Source organism: Danio rerio, chromosome 18 (assembly GCF_052040795.2).
Source record: "Danio rerio strain M-AB ecotype USA chromosome 18, GRCz13ab, whole genome shotgun sequence".
NCBI classification, from domain to species: domain Eukaryota; kingdom Metazoa; phylum Chordata; class Actinopteri; order Cypriniformes; family Danionidae; genus Danio; species Danio rerio.
The window spans coordinates 14,190,755-14,212,624 of record NC_141038.1 but is presented as its reverse complement, the minus strand read 5'-3'; the positions used below and the strand labels follow the sequence as shown (position 1 = coordinate 14,212,624).

At 35.7% G+C, this 21,870-nt stretch overlaps 1 protein-coding gene across 4 annotated transcripts; it reads left to right on the top strand.

Annotated features, from left to right (window-relative positions):
- parp12a (poly (ADP-ribose) polymerase family, member 12a) lies at positions 1 to 19,984 on the top strand. 4 transcript variants are annotated; one of them, NM_001082852.2, is given in 13 exon segments: positions 1 to 417; positions 1,399 to 1,534; positions 3,509 to 3,773; positions 3,906 to 4,019; positions 7,549 to 7,681; positions 10,436 to 10,619; positions 13,029 to 13,149; positions 13,858 to 13,954; positions 14,037 to 14,124; positions 15,070 to 15,200; positions 18,108 to 18,259; positions 18,366 to 19,115; positions 19,158 to 19,984. In NM_001082852.2, coding segments are annotated over 12 exon segments (1,992 nt in total). In that variant the 5' UTR covers positions 1 to 103; the 3' UTR covers positions 18,623 to 19,115; positions 19,158 to 19,984.
- The last annotated feature ends 1,886 nt before the right edge of the window (positions 19,985 to 21,870 follow it).

Sequence of the window (21,870 nt, the reverse complement as noted above, 5' to 3'; positions counted from 1 at the left end):
CTAGCATCGGTTTCGCTTTCGTTTCCTTTCAAATGACTCAAACCATCGACCAAACCCAAGAAACAGTGAAATCTACTTACTGTCGTTGACGGCATCGACGAAAATGAATATCGTTTCTAGACACATATATAACTTCGTTTGCAAACAAGAAGGCAGTTCGGACTATGGTAAAGTGGAGATTAATCTGCGGAAGAGTTTCACGGTGGCGGATCAGGTTTTGTCTATGGTGCTCGATGATAGTCAGAAATTTGTTATAGTTCATAATGATGAAAACCCGAATCCCAGAAGCTCCATACCAGCTGCCGACAGCCTCATCCTGGCCAAAACCTCACTGCGAGTGTGTAAACACGACAAATGCTCCGGGTGTGAAGATTTACACCTGTGCAGGTACTTTGTGTGCGGGAGCTGCAGATTCGAGTAAGTACGTTTTAAAATTTGTTATTCAAAGTAATTTGGGAAATTGTCATTAAAATTGAAGTAGATATATTGTAAGTTCTTTTCGTCGCTTGTGGTAAGGTTTGTGGTAGGCCTTGTTTATCTGGTGGCAATCAATCCAGGACCGACTGTTAGTAGATTTCCGATACTAGTATAAGTTAGCAGTTAACTAGTCTACTAATTGAGTTAAAAGAGGTATTTTTAAGACCCAAAATAATAACAGCTTTACATTTTTCCGTTACAGTTGCAAAAATTATGGCTAGCCTACATTTAACCTTGTTTTACCTGATTTACATGAAGATTCGGACGATTCGTTTTAAAATAGATTTTTATCTAACATAACGCCAGTAATATTTAGAGCAAAGATTATTTGATGGCACATTTATTTAGTGAACAGAGTGGAAGACAATCTAACATTATTTACCTCATATGTTTTAACTGGTCACACTTTATTTTGGTGGTCTGAATTTAAGTTACATCTACATGCCAACTAATTCTCATTAGATTATAAGTAGACTGTTAAATTGGGGTTAATGTAAGTTGACATGTACTTGCAAAGTTTCTTATAGTCAGTTAAATGTCCGTTGAAGGAGCAGTATCAACATATTAAGCAGACAGTCTACTTATAACGTTACTCAAATGGACCATCAAAATAAAGTGTTTCCTTTTAACCTTTAGTTTAAATGCAAAGTTTAAACATTGAAATATACACTTATCTTGCAGTTAACATGATTTATACATACATTAAAAACACTTTTTAAAATGCCAGACAAGATTATTTGTGTATCTAAAATATTATTACCCAGAATTACATTTTAGTGGGTGTCTTCTATATAATGAATTATGATAGTGTTACTTTTTGCTTGTCATCTTTGGCACAGATTCATTTTTATATGATGTTTATGGTAGATTCTCTCATACACAGTAATTAATTGTAATTCTCCATATTTGTCATTTTTTTAGGGGAAAATGCAAGAATTCCCATGACTTGAAATCCGCACATAATTCTGACCTGCTGAAGAAAAACGATCTCCTTGAGCTTACAAGTGAAGAACTGTTTCAGCTTCTGCTTCAAAATGACCCTTCTTTACTTCCAGAGGTCAATATCTATAAAACAGGTTTGCTAAAGTCACAGCAGACTGTGAACAACATTTTGAAAATTACTTTTAATGTATAAACATTAATATTTCACCTAAACGCAGATTGCGGATTATACATTGATGTTTGGGGGGGGGGTCAATTTTTTTTGTTTATGTTCTGTAATCTGCCTAAGTGAACCAAATATATAGATTTAATTAATTAATTTTCTTTTCGGCTTAGTCTGGGGTTGCCACAGCGGAATGAACTGCCAACTTATCCAGCATATGATTTAGCAGCGGCTGCCCTTCCAGCTGCAATCCATCACTGGGAAACATCCATAAACACTCATTGAAACACATACACTACTTACACAATTTAGCTTACCCAATTCACCTATACCACATGTCTTTGGACTTGTGGGGGAAACCGAATCACCCAGAGGAAACCCACATAAATCACATCAATCAATTAACTTTTATTTATAAAGCACTTTACTACAACCAAGGTTGACCAAAGTGCTTTACACAAGTAAAAGCAAGTTATACAACACAACAAAAAAGCAGACAATGCAAAACAATATAAGAAATGGTAATGAAATACAACAAACATTAAAACATAACAAAGTGTCAGTGCTATGCATTAAAAGGCACTTTAAAAAGTGGGTCTTAAGCTTGGCTTTAACACTTGACCTGCCATGGGGTCAATTTTACCCATCACTGTTATTCAGATGTACATAACAGACCTTCAATAAAACATTCAAGCCTCCCAGTCATTGAAGTTTACTAAAATTGCATTATTTACAATTCCCAGATATTAAAAGTAGTTTAGATAAAAATAGATTTTTTTAGATAAAAAATGCTTGTATTTATGCACTGCTTATGTTCGAAATTACTCACCAATGACTTTTACTTTCAATTTCATTCACCGAATTAGTGGTTATAATAAATGAAAAAAGTCACAATGACTAAAAGAAGACTATTTGTAGAGCTATTAAAAACACAAATGCAATGAATGATGGAGAATATGGAGAAATAAGTTATGCATCAGAGTATGATGGCTTATATTTAGACATTTTAACCTACTCATAACCTACTCCTAAAATAATCTTGTTATCCTGAAATAATCATTTTCTAAACAAAATTTGTGATGGCTAAATTTTACCCGCACTGGCGATTTTAGGTATACAGCGACTTCCGGCAGTTCTAGTTAAAAAGTGGCAGGTGAGTGATTGTACAAAGCTCAGTAAGAAGGGTGTTCCAAAGTTTAGGTCCTGCCACTGCAAAAGAGTGATCACCCTACTGCTTGTATCTTGTCTGAGGGACTTCAAGCAGAAGTTGGTCAACAGATCGTAAAGCTCTGCTGGATTTGTGATTGTGCAAAATTTGGCACAAATAAGCAGGAGCAAGGCTATTGACAGCATTAAAAACAAACATCAAAATCAATTCTAAACTTAACAGGGAGCCAGTGGAGATAGCGGAGAATTGGTGTAAAGTGTTCACTTTTCCAATTGTTAGTTAACATGCGAGCAGCAGCATTTTGCACAAGCTGCAAACGATAAAGACATGACTGGTTAACTCCAACATAAAGTGCATTACATTGGTCCAAATGTAAACTAACAAAAGCATGGATGGCTTTTTTGAGAGTTGTGGACTTTAGAGAGAAGGCGAGGCTGAAAAAAAACATGCATTTACAATGGTACGGACCATTACAGGGGTGTTCAGATGTATATTTAAGTTATCTATTATTTTATTTTTTTTATATTATTTAAGATGCAGATCAGAGCAAGCTATTTCTTAACTATTAAATGGCAGACGCCCCATACATCTTGTTTTGATGTCCTTCAGGGGAGGATCAAGTGTTAATTAGGGGGGTCTGAACACATCTTTATGTGTGTTTGATTATACTCTTTCAATTTATGCAAATTCATGAAGTAAAAAAAAAACATCTACATTGTTTACATAATAATATGTGACTAATCTGTTTATGTGTATAGGTGTGCTTTCACTACAACAAGGGGAACGGTGATTTTGGCAGTTGTAAATACAAGACGTCCTGTACCAACCTGCACCTCTGCCAGCACTTCCTGCAGGAAGACTGTAAGTTCGGAGCGACTTGCAAAAGAGCCCACAAATTCGATGCGAGTGCTCTGAAAATCCTTAGTGCCCGTGGGCTCAGTGCGGAAAACATGCGCAGACTCCTCAAGCTTTACAAGAACAGGTTATTGATTGCTTCTGCAGCTTTCAAGAAGAAAGAGACAGGTGAATGAAATAATGCCACTTATTCGGTTGGCTTATTGCACACATTATTATGCACTGATCAAAATAACAGCTCTATTTGTTAATTATTTTCCTCTATGTCTCATCATTCTATTGTGTTTTCTATCTGGACAGTGTCTGTACCTGCAGCAAAAGGACGCACCAGACACAAGTCCGGTAACTCTGTCAGTGAAGCGGACCACAATGAAATCTGCCTCTTTTTCATACGCACTGGATGCAGTTTTAAAGGTGATGTAAATGAATAGTAATCATCTATGTGCACATTTTCAGTCGCAAATAACATTCTACATTATTCACACAGCATCAAAGTTAAAAGCATAAAAAATACACCATTATATTCAATGAAATTAGCATATGTTGTGCATGGTTTTGCCAGCCTGTAAACCACACAAAACATTATCATTATCGCTTCGATGCTTTAAGTTAATGCACAAATAAATATACAGTTGTTCGTTTTTAAACACTGCATTAAGTGAAGTTTATTTATAAACTAATTGCGAGAGGATCACATGCTTATGATTGACCACGGGTGGACCCGCATAAGCTTATACATGATTCTCCAATCAGACGATTCCTAAGTCATTATAAATACTATAGTCCAAAGACTAAACCAAATTTTCACCATATTCAAGTTCCTAGCCAACAGTATTTTTCCCTCGTAAAGCAATTCGTCATTAGCCACAAATAAGTGTGTGAGTTCTCGAGATCTACCTGAGCTCAATCTCTTCTCTCGCCCTGCAAACGGGAGGGAGCCCAGGGTTCGAGTATCTTTTTAGCTCAGGGCTCTCTCCCGGGACAGCATGCCAAACAAGCTTATAATAAAGCATCAGCTAAGTGTGAACTCTTGAAGGAACTGCTGCATCTTTAATAGGTTTGAAAGGTTGAACATAACAAAAAAGGCAACCAAATGCCACATATACATTGTAAAATTAAAGGGGTGATTATCCTATTTCAATATGTAAGTAAATCTTCTAAATGAGTTTCTTCCTTAAATTTGGAGAATTGACACCATAGCAATACTCTGGCTTTGTGTGTGGTGTCCATTGTTACTAACATACAAAATGAACCGCAGTCAAAACTTGTGTTTAGCACTTTTAACTAAATCACTGTCAGTAAAGCTGTTGTGTTTTGTTTATGGTCATTGTGCTATTCAGGGGTCCGTTCTTCGTACCTCGCTGAAATGATCTAAGATTATTTGGCAGATCCTGGATCTTTTAATCTTGATAACTGATCTCTCGCTAATTTGGTTCTTCAAACAAGTTCGCAAATCAGATTAGAATGTCTGGATGAACTGATCTAAGATCGCTGCGTGTGTTATGAAGGACAGATCTATCGATCCTCGAAATCATGATCAGCAATGCAACGATTGGCTGACGGCACAGCAGCGTAATGACATCATCTGATTAATATTCAATTATCCATGTGAGCAAAATTACATCAAATTAGCAGTAAACGGTTTGTTAAATATGACACGCAAGAACTTTACACATTTGTTGTGAGCTGCAGGCTTTACTCTTTCATTTGTCAAGACAAGAGTATTCATCATGTATTTCAATGCAAATCAATGTATTTAGTTCTACATTTAGAAAAGATTTTCTTTATTATAGTAGCCGTTTTTTAATCGGTGTAAAGAATAACTGGTTGTTTACAAAAGCATTTTCATATTGGTAAAGGTGTCTGCAACTTTTGTGAAGCATCAAATCACTGGCATATTAACTATCAAAATATGTTTATGACTGCATAAATGTATTATTGCTTTAAAAAAAGTCACATATTGTGTATTTCTATTATACACAATTTGTACTAAAGCGATCTAAAAAGTTCATATCAATAAGTTTTCTCTTTGCACCAGATGGCAGTCTTTGTACTTTCATTTCGAGGGTGCAGATTGCATAAGTTTTATTAATATGTATAACTTTATTTATTTTATTAATGACTATAACTTTATATATATAGTTAAAAAATATGTACCAAGTGTATATAACTACTACTGTAAGAAAATATCAGAATTCTGAACAAACTTTCTGTATTCTCTTTGCTTGAACTGAGCCGATCTAATCCTGTTTATATGAATTGAACCTGCTCCCGATCAGGTTTGACCTAGCAGAACTGTTGCCATGACAACAACTCTCGGATCAGCTTTGAAGAACGAAACGATCCTGGATCGTGTCAAATCGTCAACATCTAAATCCAGCTAACTGAGTAATCCACTAACGAAGAACGGACCCCAGCTGTTGCCATATCCACTTTTTCTAAGCATTTTGATCTTGTTTATATTTGTAAATTACTACAACTTACATCTACCTAACCTAAAGTCTTAGTGGTTTTGTAAACCATATACACTCACCGGCCACTTTATTAGGTACACCTTACTAGTACCAAGTTGGACCCCTTTTTGCCTTTAGAACTCCCTTAATCCTTTGTGGCATAGATTCAACAAGGTACTGGAAACATTCCTCAGAGATTTTGCTCCATTTTGACATGATAGAATCGTGCAGTTGCTGCAGATTTGTCGGCTGCACATTCATGATGTGAATCTTCCGTTTCACCACATCTCTAATGTGCTCTATTGGATTGAAAACTGGTGACTGTGGAGGCCATTTGAGTACAGTGAACTCATTGTCATGTTTAAGAAACCAGTCTGAGATGATTCGTGCTTTATGACATGGTGCGTTATCCTGCTGGAAGTAGCCATCAGAAGATGGGTACACTGTGGTCATAAAGGGATGAACATGGTCAGTACTTGGGTATAGGCTGTGGCGTTGACACAATGCGCAATTGGTACTAATGGGCTCAAAGTGTGCCAAGAAAATATTTTCTACACCATTACACCAACACCCATCCTGCCTTGTATCAACGCTTTAGGCAGGTGATCCATTCTTTCATGTTGTTGATGCCAAATTCTCACCTTACCATCGAATGTCGCAGCAGAAATCAAGATTGTTCAATCCAATATTGTCCAATTTTGGTGAGCCTGTGCGAATCGTAGCCTCAGTTTCCTGTTCTTAGCAGACAAAAGTGGCACCCGGTGTGGTCTTCTGCTGCTGTAGCCTATCTGCCTCAAGGTTGGACATGTTGTGCATTCAGAGATGCTCTTCTCCATACCTTGGTTGTAACAAGTGGTTATTTAAGTCACTTTTTCCTTTCTATCAGCTCAAACCAGTCTGTTCATTCTCCTCTGATTTCTGGCATCAACAAGGTATTTGCGCCAACAGAACTGCCACTCACTGATATTTTCTCTTTTTCGGACCATTTTCTGTAAACCCTAAAGATGGTTGTGCATGAAAACCCCAATAGCAGTTTCTGAAATACTCAGACCAGCTCGGTGATAGAGTAATAAAGTGGCCGGTGAGTATATATATATGTATGTGTGTGTTTTGATTTATTTAATTTGAGTTTTTGTAAGCGTTTTAGCTGTGTCAATTAAACGGTATCAGTTTTTTTGCGAAATAATGAATTTTTATTAAAATCATAATATTATTTCTCCCTCACTTTCCAAAATCTATTTAACACACAATACAAACATTTCCGGCTGAAACCTATTAAAACTGCAGTGTTTCATCCCAGTGCAATCAAATCACTGTCAGTCGATGTTTTTTGTTTGTTCATCTTCAGCTGTTGCCATATCTACTTTTTTAACCACACAAAACAGAAGAGAGGCACATTATTGATGTGTATTTAAATATGTCATTATTATGCCCCACTTTAGGCAAGAAACATTTGATTGTTTGACATCCCATCATTTGTGTTCCTTTAGACAAGTGTGCCCGTATTCACCACAATCTACCTTACAAATGGCAGATCTTACAGAAAGATGGAACGACATGGAGTGACTTGCCAAATGAAGAGGAGATTGAGAAGGCGTATTGCAGTCCTGCTAATGTTTTGTGGTATAAAGATGCATTCTCAGTGATTATGATATACAGTATATGACCCTGGTCCACAAAAGCAGTCTTATGTTGCACACATATGTTTTTGGCAATAGGAAAAAAAACTTTAAATCTGTCAAATGTTTTTATTTTACTTTTATGCCCAAAATCACTCAAATGTTAGGTAAAGCTCATGTTCTGTGAAGACATTTATACTTTTTCTTAAATATATAACAAATTCATGTTTGATTAGTGATTGTTGTGGAAAATTGTTCTAAAATGCAAAAAATCTTTTCTAAGTCTTCAAAAAATAACGAACTGAAGTCTTCAAAGTTGCTAGCCAAAAGCATTTATTGTCACAGCAAACAATAACAATAGAGACAATAGGCTACAGTATATATAGCCCAAGGGCTTCCGATAAACGTTCTTTCCATTACAAAATTGGCATGTTTAAGATCAGATTTTTTTTAAAAGTAAGCAATCTTCACTGCCTGTTAGATATTGTTGGAATCTTTTTCCTCTATTTCATGCGTGTTCAATTCAAATTCAGAAGTAATCGTTAAAAATTAGTAATTTATTGAATACAAATGAATAATTCGATGTCCAGAGCTCTGGGCATACACAGATATAGTCTAGCCATTATACAATGCTAACCGGAACTTATATCAGGTGCTTCTGCAACGCCCGGTATCTAGAAACCCAGTTTTATAGACAGAAGGAGTAAAAGGGGATGAGTTCCGGTCTGCTTCTCTGCATATTTGGTATTTCCTCATTCACCATTCTCTTTCTGCAAAGAAAACTTAAATAGTTAAGTGCACCTTTAACATATTTCACAACTCGTGACAACCATCCTCTTCTTGTGACCCTACACATCTTTTTTGGTAGAGAGGAAGTCTGAAACAAGGCCCCCTTCTTGCAATATCCTGTAGCCGTTCTTCCCCTGTTAGCAGAACTTGAACAAAATGTTCCAGTAAATAACCTCATAATATAAGAAGAACTTCAGTTAATATAACGTATCACACAAAAAGAAAAGGATTGGTTAATTGGTTGTTAGTCAAAACCTTATTCCTAATGAACACAACCAATCTATTTGTCCATGATTAATATATGTTTTTTTTAGCTTCCCTCCAACAATATACGATATGAAGTGGGTCTCAGACCAAACAAGAAGCACTGCATAAAATTCAACCTTTCCGCACCATGTCTTTGAATTATGGAAATTAATTTTACTCCAGTATTTCCAATGGAATTTCTATGCTAGCCTGTTGCTACTGACGGCGCTAGCAGTTACAATGGTCTTTCATCTCGTTTTACGCTTGAACAACTAAATGAATGTATTGTAATCAAGTTACAACATCAATGCTGTTTAAACAACCTTGTGAAATTGAAAATAGTCACATTGCGCTTTCACTGGAAGTTTAGTGTTGGCTTTAAAGCTCTAGCTGTGTGCATAGAGCCCATCGGCCGAAGGTCTGATGAGTGTAGGCCAGTACACAGTTTAAATACACTTATTTTTCTTAACACTCCACCCAAATTTAAACATTAGCACACCTCCATTAGTTTCTTCACTACTAGGATCTTCGTTCTTCCAGAGGCTCTATACCCATGGCCAATTGAGTAATTTCATGTGGCAATTAAGCAGAAATAAAAAATCTTTAAATTTTGACTGTGTTTGCATAGTATCTCTGCATTTCTTATCAGACTACAGTCTGCTTGAACATGGCCTCTTCATAAAAGTATAAAGGTCAAACATACAAAGGATGCTAAAAATAATACAACATAAAGTTGAAATCAGACTTATTAGCCCCCTTTAAAGTATTTCCCAAATGATGTAATTGCAGAGCAAGGAAGTTTTGACAGTATGTCTGATAATATTTTTTCCTCTGGAGAAAGTCTTATTTGTTTTATTTTGGCTAGAATAAAAGCAGTTTTTAATAAAAAAAAACATTTTTAAGGTTAAAATTATTAGCCTCTTTAAGCTATATTTTTTCGATAGTCTACAGAACAAATTATTGTTATACAATAACTTGCCTAATTACCTAGTTAAGCCTTTAAATGTCACTTTAAGCTGTATAGAAGTGTCTTAAAAACATCTAGTCAAATATTATTTACTGTCATCATGGCAAAGATAAAATAAAATAGTTAATAGAAATGAGTTTGTAAAGGTATTATGTTTAGAAATGTGTTAAAATAAATCTTCTGTCCGTTAAACAGAAATCAGGGGGTTTAATAATTCTGAGTTCAACTGCATATAGGATGATAATAAGGTAATGACATAAAATAAAACAACATAAAAAAAAGAATAATAATGAAGTCATCCAAATAAGCATACAACTGAAAGTAATGCGATCATCAGAAATTTATAATACATCAAATCAATACATTTCTTAATATGAAATTAAGAACTTAATCTGTACAGCATTAAAGGCAATTTTTGTACCCTCAGATTTCAGATTGTCAAATAGTTGTACCTATATTGCCCTATTCTAACATACCATACATCAATCGAAAACTTATTTATCCAGTTTATTAAATAATTTTTCATTTCCAAAAATGTTGATGACTGGTTTTGTGGTCCAGGGTCACATATAAACAATATGGTTATTGATAGAACCTGTGAGTATACATTGTTTTACAATGGTTGTCAGATTTACAGTATGCATAAATTGTCAAGCAAGCTTAGTATGCACTTGCATTACCAAGCAAGCACAGTGTCTGTATGTGAAGTAAATTGTTTGCACTATTTTCCCATCTTTTGCTTTCCTCATAATGCAGTATTACTGATAGCAGCACAGGGCACATGGTAGTGGACTTCATGTCAATGACATGTGGAGTATCAGATGTCCGTCGTCTGTCCACAGCATCTTCTGTTACTAAACCACCACACTTCATTCTCACCACTGAATGGATCTGGTTCTGGAGGAACGACAAGGGTGGCTGGACGGAGTACGGCAAAGGGGTCAGTGATGCATTTTAAAGGAACACTCTCCCTTTTTTTAAATAAAAATAGGCTCATTTTACAAATCACCTAGAGTTAATTAATTGTTTTTACCATTTCTGAATCTATTCATTCAATCTCCAGGTCTGGCAGGAGAACTTTTAGCTTAGCTTAGCATAGATAGTTGAGTCATATTAGACCGCATTTTGCTCAAACATTTCAACGTTTGATCATTTTCATATTTAAAGCTTGACTCATTTGCTGTTGCATCAAATTCTAAGACGGACGAAAAATAAAAAGTTGTATTTTCTAGGTCAGTAAGGGTAGGAACCATACTCTCATTTCATAATCAAGGAACTTTGCAGCCATAATGTAGCCGCAGCAGGCGCTATAGTATTACACAGTGCCTGAATATAGCCCTTAGCTACTGTAAGTAACTAAGTAGCAGTGCTGCGTAAAATCATTGTGGTATGAAAGCAAAACTCCTTGATTATTATGCCGGAATGAGAGTATATTTCCTAGACATATCGGCTTACAAAAAGGCTATATTCATTTTTGTTGCACACAATGTAACTACAGAATAATCAGGTTTTAAATAGGAGAATATTTCTGTCACGTTTCTGTCAAAACTTAAAGAATCATCTGCAATGTTTATTTAAAGGGCCATGAAACCCCCCTATTTCGGTTCAAGTCTACCTTAGAATTTTTTTAAAAGATGCTTTGTAATAGGCTTGGAGCACTGCGAGCAAAGGGAGGAGTGGGCATGGCCAGCAGACCAGGGGAAAAAGAGGGAAGCGAACAACTGTCAGTTGACACAAAAAATGAGACACAAACCATGATGAGACCCATGATTTTATAGTTCACATAGTTAAAATGCAGAAAAATAAGTAATAAATATTTATAAACTAATTTCGAGAGCATCACATGCTTATGATTGCTTGCAGCCGGTCCCGCATTATTCAATTTATGATTCACCAATCAGACGATTCCTAAGCCACTATAAATAGTTCCATAGAACAGCCATCTTCGTTTTGAAGAGTTCCCCCTTTCACCACTACTCTTCCTTCTTTCCTTTATGGGTGGCATGGTAGCCCAGTTGTTAGCACTGTTGCCTCACAGCTAGAACGTCACTGGTTCTAGTCCTCACCAAGCCAGCCGACGCTTCTGTGCGAAGTTTACACTTTCTCTCTGTGCTCATGTGGGTTTCCCCCGGGTTCCCTGGTTCTCTCCCACTTTCCAAAAACATGCAACTTAAGTTAATTGACTAATCTAAATCAGCCCCATATACATGCTCCTAGTAAGTAGTTATCTCTTAAGAGCAATCACTATCTGTTCATTAGCTACTACAGCAGGGGAGTTCTCGAGATCTACCTGAGCTCAAACTCCCCTCTTGCCTTGCAAATAGGAGGGAGCCCCGGGCTCGAGGATCTTATGAGCTCAGGGCTCTCTTCTGGGACAGCATGCTAAACAAGCTTTAAAATCAATCATCAGCCAAGTGTGAACTCTTGAAACAGTAAGTAATTTAATGTCCTGCTACATATGTTAGTCTTCATTTCATAAACACATAACCACAATTGATTCTATCATTATAAAGATAATTGTGTTTATATAAAGACTATAAATTAAGAGGATTTCTCTCCTCCTCAATCCACGGGTCTGAATGCAGACACAGTGGATAGCAGTGCAGCAAGTCTCTTGACCTGTCTTTTTCAACCATTAACCCTACTAGTAACTCTGAGGATTTTAAACATATGGCAAACACAGCAGCACGGATTTAGGCGATGTGTCTTAATAACGAACTCCACTGATAAAACACAAAGTCCGCCATTCTCCAATTCTCGTATAGCTCTCCCGACAAAAATGCTTGCTGCAAACCAACAGCTTTGCTGTATCGGCACGGACAGCATCTCGGGTTAAAAACATGCAACAAACCCCGTGAATCAAGGAAACAAACACAAACAACCCGTGCCGTGCGGACGCGGTCCACCCAGTCACTGGGTCTCAGAGCTTGGCTGGTCTGCTTTGCCTTCGGAAAGCATGAGCTCTCATGAATAATTAAGAAGCAGGGTCTTCTCATAGGATAAGCAAACTCCGCTATGAATTATAATGAGAAACCCACACGTCATCACTCCACTAGAAGGTTTGCGCTACGTCACCAATTTTAATCTCGCCCCAAAAATTATTTTAAACCCGGAAGATGAAATTCTCTGACAAAAGCTCAAATTATCCAGTTTTCCCCACAAGTAAGGCTGAAAAGTGCTAACGTTGTTTTAACTGATGCTCAACACACACAAATCTGAAAATCTAAAATTTCAAAAAAAGTTCTCCTGGGTGTCCTGAACCTTTAAATGATGTGTGTGTCAGCAGATGTGTGTCAGTATGCCATACAAATAATCAGTTCATTTCACAACAGTAGTTTGAATCTTCTAGGAGGATGCAAAACTCGTGGCGTCGGTCACTTCAGAAGACCTAGAGAAACTCTACCTGGCGGACAGTGAAAAGGAAATCTCATTCACATCCCAGAACCATCAGTATGTGCTCAAATTTAAAGGTATTTGAAAACGTTAGTAGCATTAAGCTAAAATGAAACGTAGATATTTGCTAAAAATTTTTACTAAATGTTCAAAATGTTGTTTAGATAAAAATATTTACTCAATTAAAAGCTTATTAAATATATTAATGAACACTGTTATAGATCTATTAATTAAAAAGGCTGCACGGTGGCACAGTAGGTAGCACGTTCGCCTCACAACTAGAAGGTCGCTGGTTCGAGCCTCGGCTGGGTCAGATGCTGTTTCTGTGTGGAGTTTGCATGTTCTCACATGAGCATGTGTTCACATGGGTTTCCTCCAGGTGCTCCAGTTTTCCTCACAGTTGAAGGGCATCTACTGCGTAAAACATACTGTATACTGGATAAGTCAGCGGTTCTTTCCGCTGTGGCGACCCCGGTTTAATAAATGGACTAAGCCGAAAAAGAAAATGAATGAATGAATGATTCCCAGTAATTAAATTAATTGTCATATATTATGTTAAGGGGTGGGACTATTTATTTATTTATTTATTTATTTATCTAGCATTTTAGAGTGAAAAATTAAATTAGCCATAAAATTGTCAATGTAAAAAAAAAAAAAAAATTGTGATTTCCTATAAGATTGGGTTAGTATACAATATAAATAAGACTAAACTAATCATGCAAGCGAAATGATCCAACAGTGAAATGATCTTTTTATAGAGAGTAAAGTTTGACATTCATTTTCAGAGATGTGCCAACAAAATCTGAAGTACAAAACTGAGAGAGATGTTCGAAGGAGACCTCGTTTTGTATCTGCTCAAGACGTCAAGAGTAAAATCAAGGGGTAAGATATCCTGTGCCATTTGTCCATTACATGCACACACATTTGACCTGCTGTTCACTTTAATGTGTGGTGTTTTAATTAGAGGTGATTCTACAGAAAGCTCAGCATCTTCTTCTGCAGATGTTCCTTCTTACTGGGACAAAGGAGCTCCTGATACCGGCACCTACAAGGTACATAGTCATGCGGGCTGGTCAAGTAGCTGTGGAATCATTGTACTTTGGGTTATAGATTAGTACTTCTAATTAAAGCAGCTAAATTCACCTTCTTTTTCGCGTACGAGCAGGCATAGCCGTTTGAATCTTTTTGGCTCGAGACTTGCGCTCTAATTTACTTTCATTCAATTTTACATGTAAAATACAGCTCATTCTGCTGCTTGATGTTGCAAACTTATATTTTCTTTTTTATATTATTCTGCTTTGTCTGTATAATCATGCAAACACTTGTTTCTATAGCAAGTAGTTTGACCGTTTTCTGGGGTTATTATTGGTCATTTCTCCCATAGGCAACTAAATCAGAAGTTCTAAAACAATCACAAAAATGAGTCCACTTCTGCATTGAGGAATAAGATACTGTCAATTTTTTAATGTAATTATCATACTAAAATAAACGGTAATAGATATTTTTCTGAGCTAAATAAAAAAAAAGACTTTGAAACAGCACAAATGATTGAAATGACTTTGTCTCCTTGCATCAGTGCTTATTTTTTTTTAGCTCTAGGTCCACCTAACAGAACCTACTGAAGATATGGGGATGAAGATAGTAAAGGCCCCATCTGATTGGTCAGATGTTGATAAACAACCTATGCATGCAGCACACAACTGCTTGGCACATAAGATTAGCTTAATTTAGTGCACTGAATTTATAGATATTGAATATACTATTATTGCGATAACAATAATTTTTGATATACTCTGCAGCCCTACATCTAATGCTACTACTTGTATATTATTTTATCTAACCCAGCTTACGAACTGCTGTGTTTTACAATTGCTGAAAAGCACCAGTTTTTCTATATTTATTATTATTGAAAGTTATCTGTTTGAGTAAATTACAACTACCTTTTATTCTTTAAAATACTGATGACATTTCACTAATCAAATTTAATATCTCCTCAGATTGTTTCACTGCAAAAAACTTGCAAGGAGTATGAGAGAGTGAGCTCAATGTTTAATAGAACTCTGCCTGGAAGCATCATTCACCGCATTGACAGAGTGCAGAATCCTTCACTCTGGAAAGTCTTTGAGTGGTACGTTTCTTTCTATATTTCACTAGAAAAACAACAACAATAGTGTCTATGTGTGTGTAGTATTATTTATTTATATATATATATATATATATATATATATATATATATATATATATATATATATATATATATATATATATATACAGTAGGTAGTGCTGTCGACTTACAGCAAGAAGGTCACTGGTTCGAGCCTCGGCTGGGTCAGTTGGCGTTTCTGTGTGGAGATTTTATGTTCTCCCTGCGTTCGTGTGGGTTTCCTCCGGGTGCTCCGGTTTCCCCCACAGTCCAAAGACATGCGGTATAGGTGAATTGGGTAGGCTAAATTGTCCATAGTGTATAAGTGTGTATGGATGTTTCCCAGAGATGGGCTGCAGCTGGAAGGGCATCCGCTGCGTAAAACATATGCTGGAAAAGTTGGCGGTTCATTTCGCTGTGGTGACCCCGGATTAATAAAGAGACTAAGCCGAAAAGAAAATGAATAAATGAATATATATATATATGTGTGTGTGTGTGTGTGTGTGTGTGTGTGTGTGTGTGTGTGTGTGTGTGTGTGTGTGTGTGTGTGTGTGTGTGTGTGTGTGTGTGTGTGTGTGTGTGTGTGTGTGTGTGTGTGTGTGTGTGTGTGTGTGTGTAGTATTTCAATTCCAGAATTTGTTACACATTACAATGGCCAATTGTTTGCACCTTAACTTCTATTTAAATATACCTACAGACCATTTATTACTGCACAAAACTGTAACCTTGTATGTATCAAACATATTAGAAATATTTTTGTGTTAAAACAACACAAATCATTTTTGAGTCAACTATTATTATCATTGTTTTATTTATATAAAACATTTCAATTGTTTTGTTTAATGAAATAATAACCTAAATGCAGGGTTTATACAAGTGCTGGAAATCCGTGAAAAAGGTTGAGTTTAAATCCACAGTTTCAAGGTTAGTTGCCTACATTTTTGAATGATTGTTTGAAACTGCTTGAAAAATATAATTGTTATGCTTTTTAAATAATTTAGCTTACTAAATGCTAATAATGATTAACTATTTTAATAAAATAACATAACTCTTTACTTTTGCATAACTCTGGAGTCTGTGCATGTGCATGTTGCATAATCTGCCTGTAGTTTTTATTTTTATTTTATCTGTGCCCTTAGAAATTAAATTAAAGATAAATTTAAGATGACATTTAAGAGAGCAAACTAAAGTAATTCAGTGTTGGGTTTGAGGCAAACATGCCATCAAAATTGTTCCTAATACTACTATAACAGATAGCATCTGATATAATGTGATGAAAAAATGTACTGTATATGGATGTAAATATGTATGTAAAAATGTTGTTTGCCACACTTATAAAGTGCTAGTAAAGTCTGAAAGTGCACCTTGAAAGGGCTTGAGAAGTGCTTAGATTTGACTTTGGAAAAGGGGTAAATAAGAAACTAAAACTGCCAGTAGATATTTGTCAATGTTTAATAAATGAGTCATTGAATCCCTATTCATTTGATTCTTTCAAACAACTCCGCAATTAAGTAAACAGTTCATTATGCTAATTTGTTCAAAACACTGATTAATACTGAAAGAATATCTGTATTCTGATCAGAGTCAGTTTTGCTCTACTTTTATAATGTTTCCCATGGCAGATCTGTGCTAAACCAGCCAATATTGTGTCTAAAATAGAACAGAATACAATCATATTGTTTACTTGAATGGTAAAAATCATTATCATATTTGCACTTGTGATGTTCAGGACAAAAATAGCCCTGGTGTGAGACTAAACTCATTGCTCATATGAAATAACTGTATCTTACTGTAAACAAATGAGCCCAAACCTCATAATCGGATATTTTTACGTCAGTATCTTAAGTTTTAGGGCTGTTTACCTGTCATTACCCTGTGATTGTTAAATAATTTATCTGCATTTGTCACATGTGGTGTGTGTTAATTACATTTAAACTACCATAACTAATTAGTTCCATTATCACGTTAAATCGACAGCCCTAATTTAAATCAAGCAAATACAAATAATCCTTTTCATATGATACACAGTTTATTATTCTTCAGGGTATTCGCTGGGTCTTAAAAAGTCTTAAAATGTCGGTGACAATAGCCTAGTGGTTAAGTGCGCCGACATATAGCACCATGGTGCTCACGGCGACCCGAGTTCCTTTGCTTACCCTACCTCAACTGTCCTATCTCGATTAAAAAAAAAAAACCCTAAAGAAATAATTATAAATAAAGTCTTAAAATATCTTTAATCTCAAAAGCTACATTTTAGGCCTTAAAAAGTCTTAAATCTACTGAAATGTGTTTTATAGGTCTTAAATCGTTCTTAAACAGGTCTTAATTTTCCTTTGTTCATGTACAGTATAGCTACCCAGTCTGGACATTAACACCCACACAATCGCCAACAATCCATCCCAATAAAATGTTTAACTTTTTATTTAAAAATAGCATTTATTTACTGTCCTTACAGCAACATTTGCTTAAAAGTTCTCTATTTATTCACTGCTGAGGACGATGACCTGACCTTTATTTTTTATTATTGAATTGTTATTGTAGACTGAAGTGTTTGACAGCTATGTTTTGTTCTATTCTTGGTAAGGGTTATATGGTTTGGATTTTTGGATCCATTTTTTTGGGTTAAATGGATATATTTGAAAATTTATATAAAAATACTCAAACTAAATTAATATTATTGTATTATAAAATTAATTAAATGTTAATCATTTTTTTATGGGGCAAGTGAAAATCTTTTCTTAGTGGGATATGCGAAAAAATCCTTAGCATTTAGCCCTGTATAGGTCTAATTTCATTCATAATTGTCTTAAAATGTCTTAAAAAGTCTTAAATTTAACTTGGTGAAACCTGCACAAACTCTGTACTTATCATATACCATGTTTGTTGTCCTAGGCAAAAAGAGCAAATGAACTTAAAGAGTGGAGGAAAGGTAGTGGACCAGCGCTACCTGTTTCATGGTACAGATGAATCTCACATGGATGCCATTTGTGATCAAAACTTTGACTGGAGGATTTGCGGAAGTAACGGGACACTTTATGGGAAAGGTATTTACACATTTGCTTCTACTACAGCAGCTTTTTACCATGACAATTACAATAACGAGACATTACTGAACGTTTAACCAAATATTCAAATCATCACGTTCAACAGGAAGCTATTTTGCCAGAGATGCTTCATACTCGGACAGATACGCCAGATCTAGGAACGGAAAGACCAAGAAGATGTTCATGGCGCTTGTGCTGGTTGGAGACTTCATTAGGGGTAACAATAGTTTAGTTCGTCCACCACAAAAACCACACAGCCAAAGATTTTACGACAGCTGTGTCGACAACGAGGCAAACCCGGCCATTTTTGTCGTGTTTGAGAAATTTCAGATCTATCCGGAGTACATCATTGAATACTCCTGATATGTGCCGTGTCAAATTATGTTTGGATATATTTGACGCACTCAAACATTCTAAGCAGATCTACTTGTTTCTCGAAATCCTTCTGAAACGGTTAATATCGCTGAACAACCAAAATCTTCAACTTTAGGGCATTTAAGCTTCTTCTTTAGTGAATACTAATGGGATGTTACATAGTAGATAGTTAGATGAGTAAATTTAATTAGTTTCAGTCTCTATTCAATCATCTATGTGTGATGGAAATGGCAAACTGGTAAAAAAACGAAATATCTGAATTTTATTGTGATTTATTATGTTATTTTCCTTATTGACTTTTGTGCTGAGAGAAAAAAAAAAGAGTTTAACCAGTAGCTTTCAACTAACAGTTTTTGATTGCTCAAGATTATAAAAACGTGAAAACTAAATGGTTTAGTCCATTGTTTCTCATCCATGTTGCTGCAAGACCACCAGCTCTGCACATTTTCCATGTATTCTTAACCAAACACACCTGATTCAGATTCAAACACACCTGATTCAGATTCAAACACACCTGATTCAGCTCATTAGCAAAGACTAAAAGAAGTGTAATGAGTTTGACAGACAAAAGAGGCATCCAAAACATCCAGTAATGTGATTTAGAAACATTGATTTAGTCAATTGAATATTCACTCCGCAAAACTCAAAACCGTTCTATTTAGTTTATGACGTATTTCATGTTTAATGATAGGGATAGAATTTAAGTACTGATTCTGTTCTGGACAGCACTTTTCTTGTTATTATAACCACTATAAGTAGAGTTATTTAGTAAATCATAACTGTAAATCCTGGGTTAACAGCCTTTTGCACATGTTGCTATCACTTATCGGATGAATAAAGAATGGGACCCGTTTCCATGCAGACTTTAGTGTTGCATATCTGTATATTATATATTGCCTACATCTATTATATTGGTTTCCTGAATGTTCCTGATGGATAATAAATGTAAGAATAAAGTGCTCCTGTTTTTCTTCAACTCCAAAATGAATTGAAACAGCTGTACATCTCAAATTAACCTGTCCAAATAATATGACTGTACAATTTTAAGGTACACAATTTACTCTAGATGCTAAAACAAGTGTAAAACATACTATTGCATTTCCCACTGCATGTCTGGCATAGATGTATTGACACTGTCATAAGGTATGTGCAGGAAAATGCAGAAGGGTTTTTTTATTGTGCCGTAACTTGGGTCAAGCGATTAAGGTGAACTGTATGCAGTTACAAAATTGGCGCGTTTAAGGTCTGTTTTCTTTAAAAATCAATGATCTCCACTGCCTGATTGATATACGATATAAAGTGGGTCTCAGATTGTAAAAGGAACACTGAATTAAATTCTGTTTTCCCACATCATGTCTTTAAAATAAGAACATTTCTTTTACTGCTGTATTTTCAATGGTGTTTCTGCGGTTACCTGCTGATCCTGACAGCGCGTGCTTGTAAACAGCTTTTCATCTCGTTTTACACTTGAACAATTAACTGAATGCTTAAGTCTATTTAACTGCTTGTATTTTAGTTACATGACAACATCGATGCTGTAAAAGGGAACTGTATAAAATTTTAAAAAGTCACATTAACCGTTCACCGGACGTTTATTGGTATGGGAAGAAACAGTAGCTGTGCATATACCCAATACCTGCGACACTGGATTTATATGCTCTAAGACCAGTTTTCAAATAAAAACATCAAGACTTTTGATATATCAGTAATTTGTGTAAATTAATATTATTAACTGTAACACAGTGGAAGTTAACCAAACTATTGAGATCTTGTTTAAACAATATGCGGTTAGTGGGAACTTCTTTTTCTTCAGCCAGTGGCAACTCATCAGTCAAACACACACACACGCAGTCCTAACAATAGCAGAGCGAGAGTGTAAACGAAGTCACATGTTTCAAGCTATTTCAACTCCATGAATAGCCAAGATGCAAATTTAAATGTTTTGCCCTTTAATGATTTGTTTATTCTTTTTAAACTATTTTCTTTTTTTCTGTTGTTTTCTTAGCTCAGCTACATTGTTAATGAGGCCGCTACCTCAATATACTTCCAAGTTTAAAAGTAAATCAGTTTTGAGGTTATGATTTGAAATACACTTTTTTACATTTATTAGACATATAATGTGTATTTGCATAAAGACATGAATTACTCGGCATCGGAAAGGAAATCTGTGGTATCGAACATCAGTGTTAACACTGCGTTTAATCTCTATTTTTAAATAACAAGTGCAAAACCTGGGGGTTAAAAGTTATGTTTACAACGAAAATAACTCAGGATGGTGAAAAGCAGTGTGAAAAGCCCTAAACATACTAACACAGCATCTTTCACACTGTACACTATTAGGACATTTTTCAGAGTTCCAAAAATTATTGGCAGAACAGTTTCTGTGTGTTTGCATTGCATGAACTGCTTACAAGTTTAGTTCTAAGATTGCCATTTGGGGGAACTACAGAAATTTGCTCCTACTTTAGAGCAAAGTCTAATCTAGGAATATACAGTAGGTTCAACAGTGATTTAAATGTGTGCTGATTGGGCGAGTATTTCAAACTGTTACAACACGGTTATTGTCTTTCTTAGGGATTTGCTATTTCAGTTGCATTTCTTCATCATCTACAGAAATACAAGACACACAATAAAATCACAGCGTCCTCTTTTTAATCCTTCAGTTGTTTGTGCTTGAGTTATAGTAGCTATCAGACAATTTATGTCACTTACAAACTCCTGTGGATAGTGCGAATGCATCCAGGTTCAAGGTGAAATGAGTTTATTTGGAACTGGCCTGGTAGATGGTTCCTATAACTAAGTTCCTAGAACCATGAATGCCCTTGTTGGCACAAGGGTTAACGGCGCAACAGTGATGCACATCCAGCTCAAGGTTAAAGAGTGTATTTAAGTGGATTAGCCCAAGAGTATGGTTTTAGAATTTATATAGGTCTCTTTATCGTGCAGAAAGACACTCACTTCTGGAGTTATCTACGCCTTTAACTGCCATCCCTTTAACTCACAGTCTCACAGACAGTATTTGACTTTGAACTTTTGCTCACAGTTTCCTCCCATCGCATTCTTGGGAACAAGCTGATATGCAAATTACAGCCTGGCTATAAAAAAATAAAGTGGGAAAAAACAAATAACTTTGACAACTATGAAGCATTTAAAGAGATCGTTCACCTAAAACTAAAAATGCATCCACTATTTACACAACCTGAGGTGATTCCAAACCTTTATGAGTTTCTTTCTTC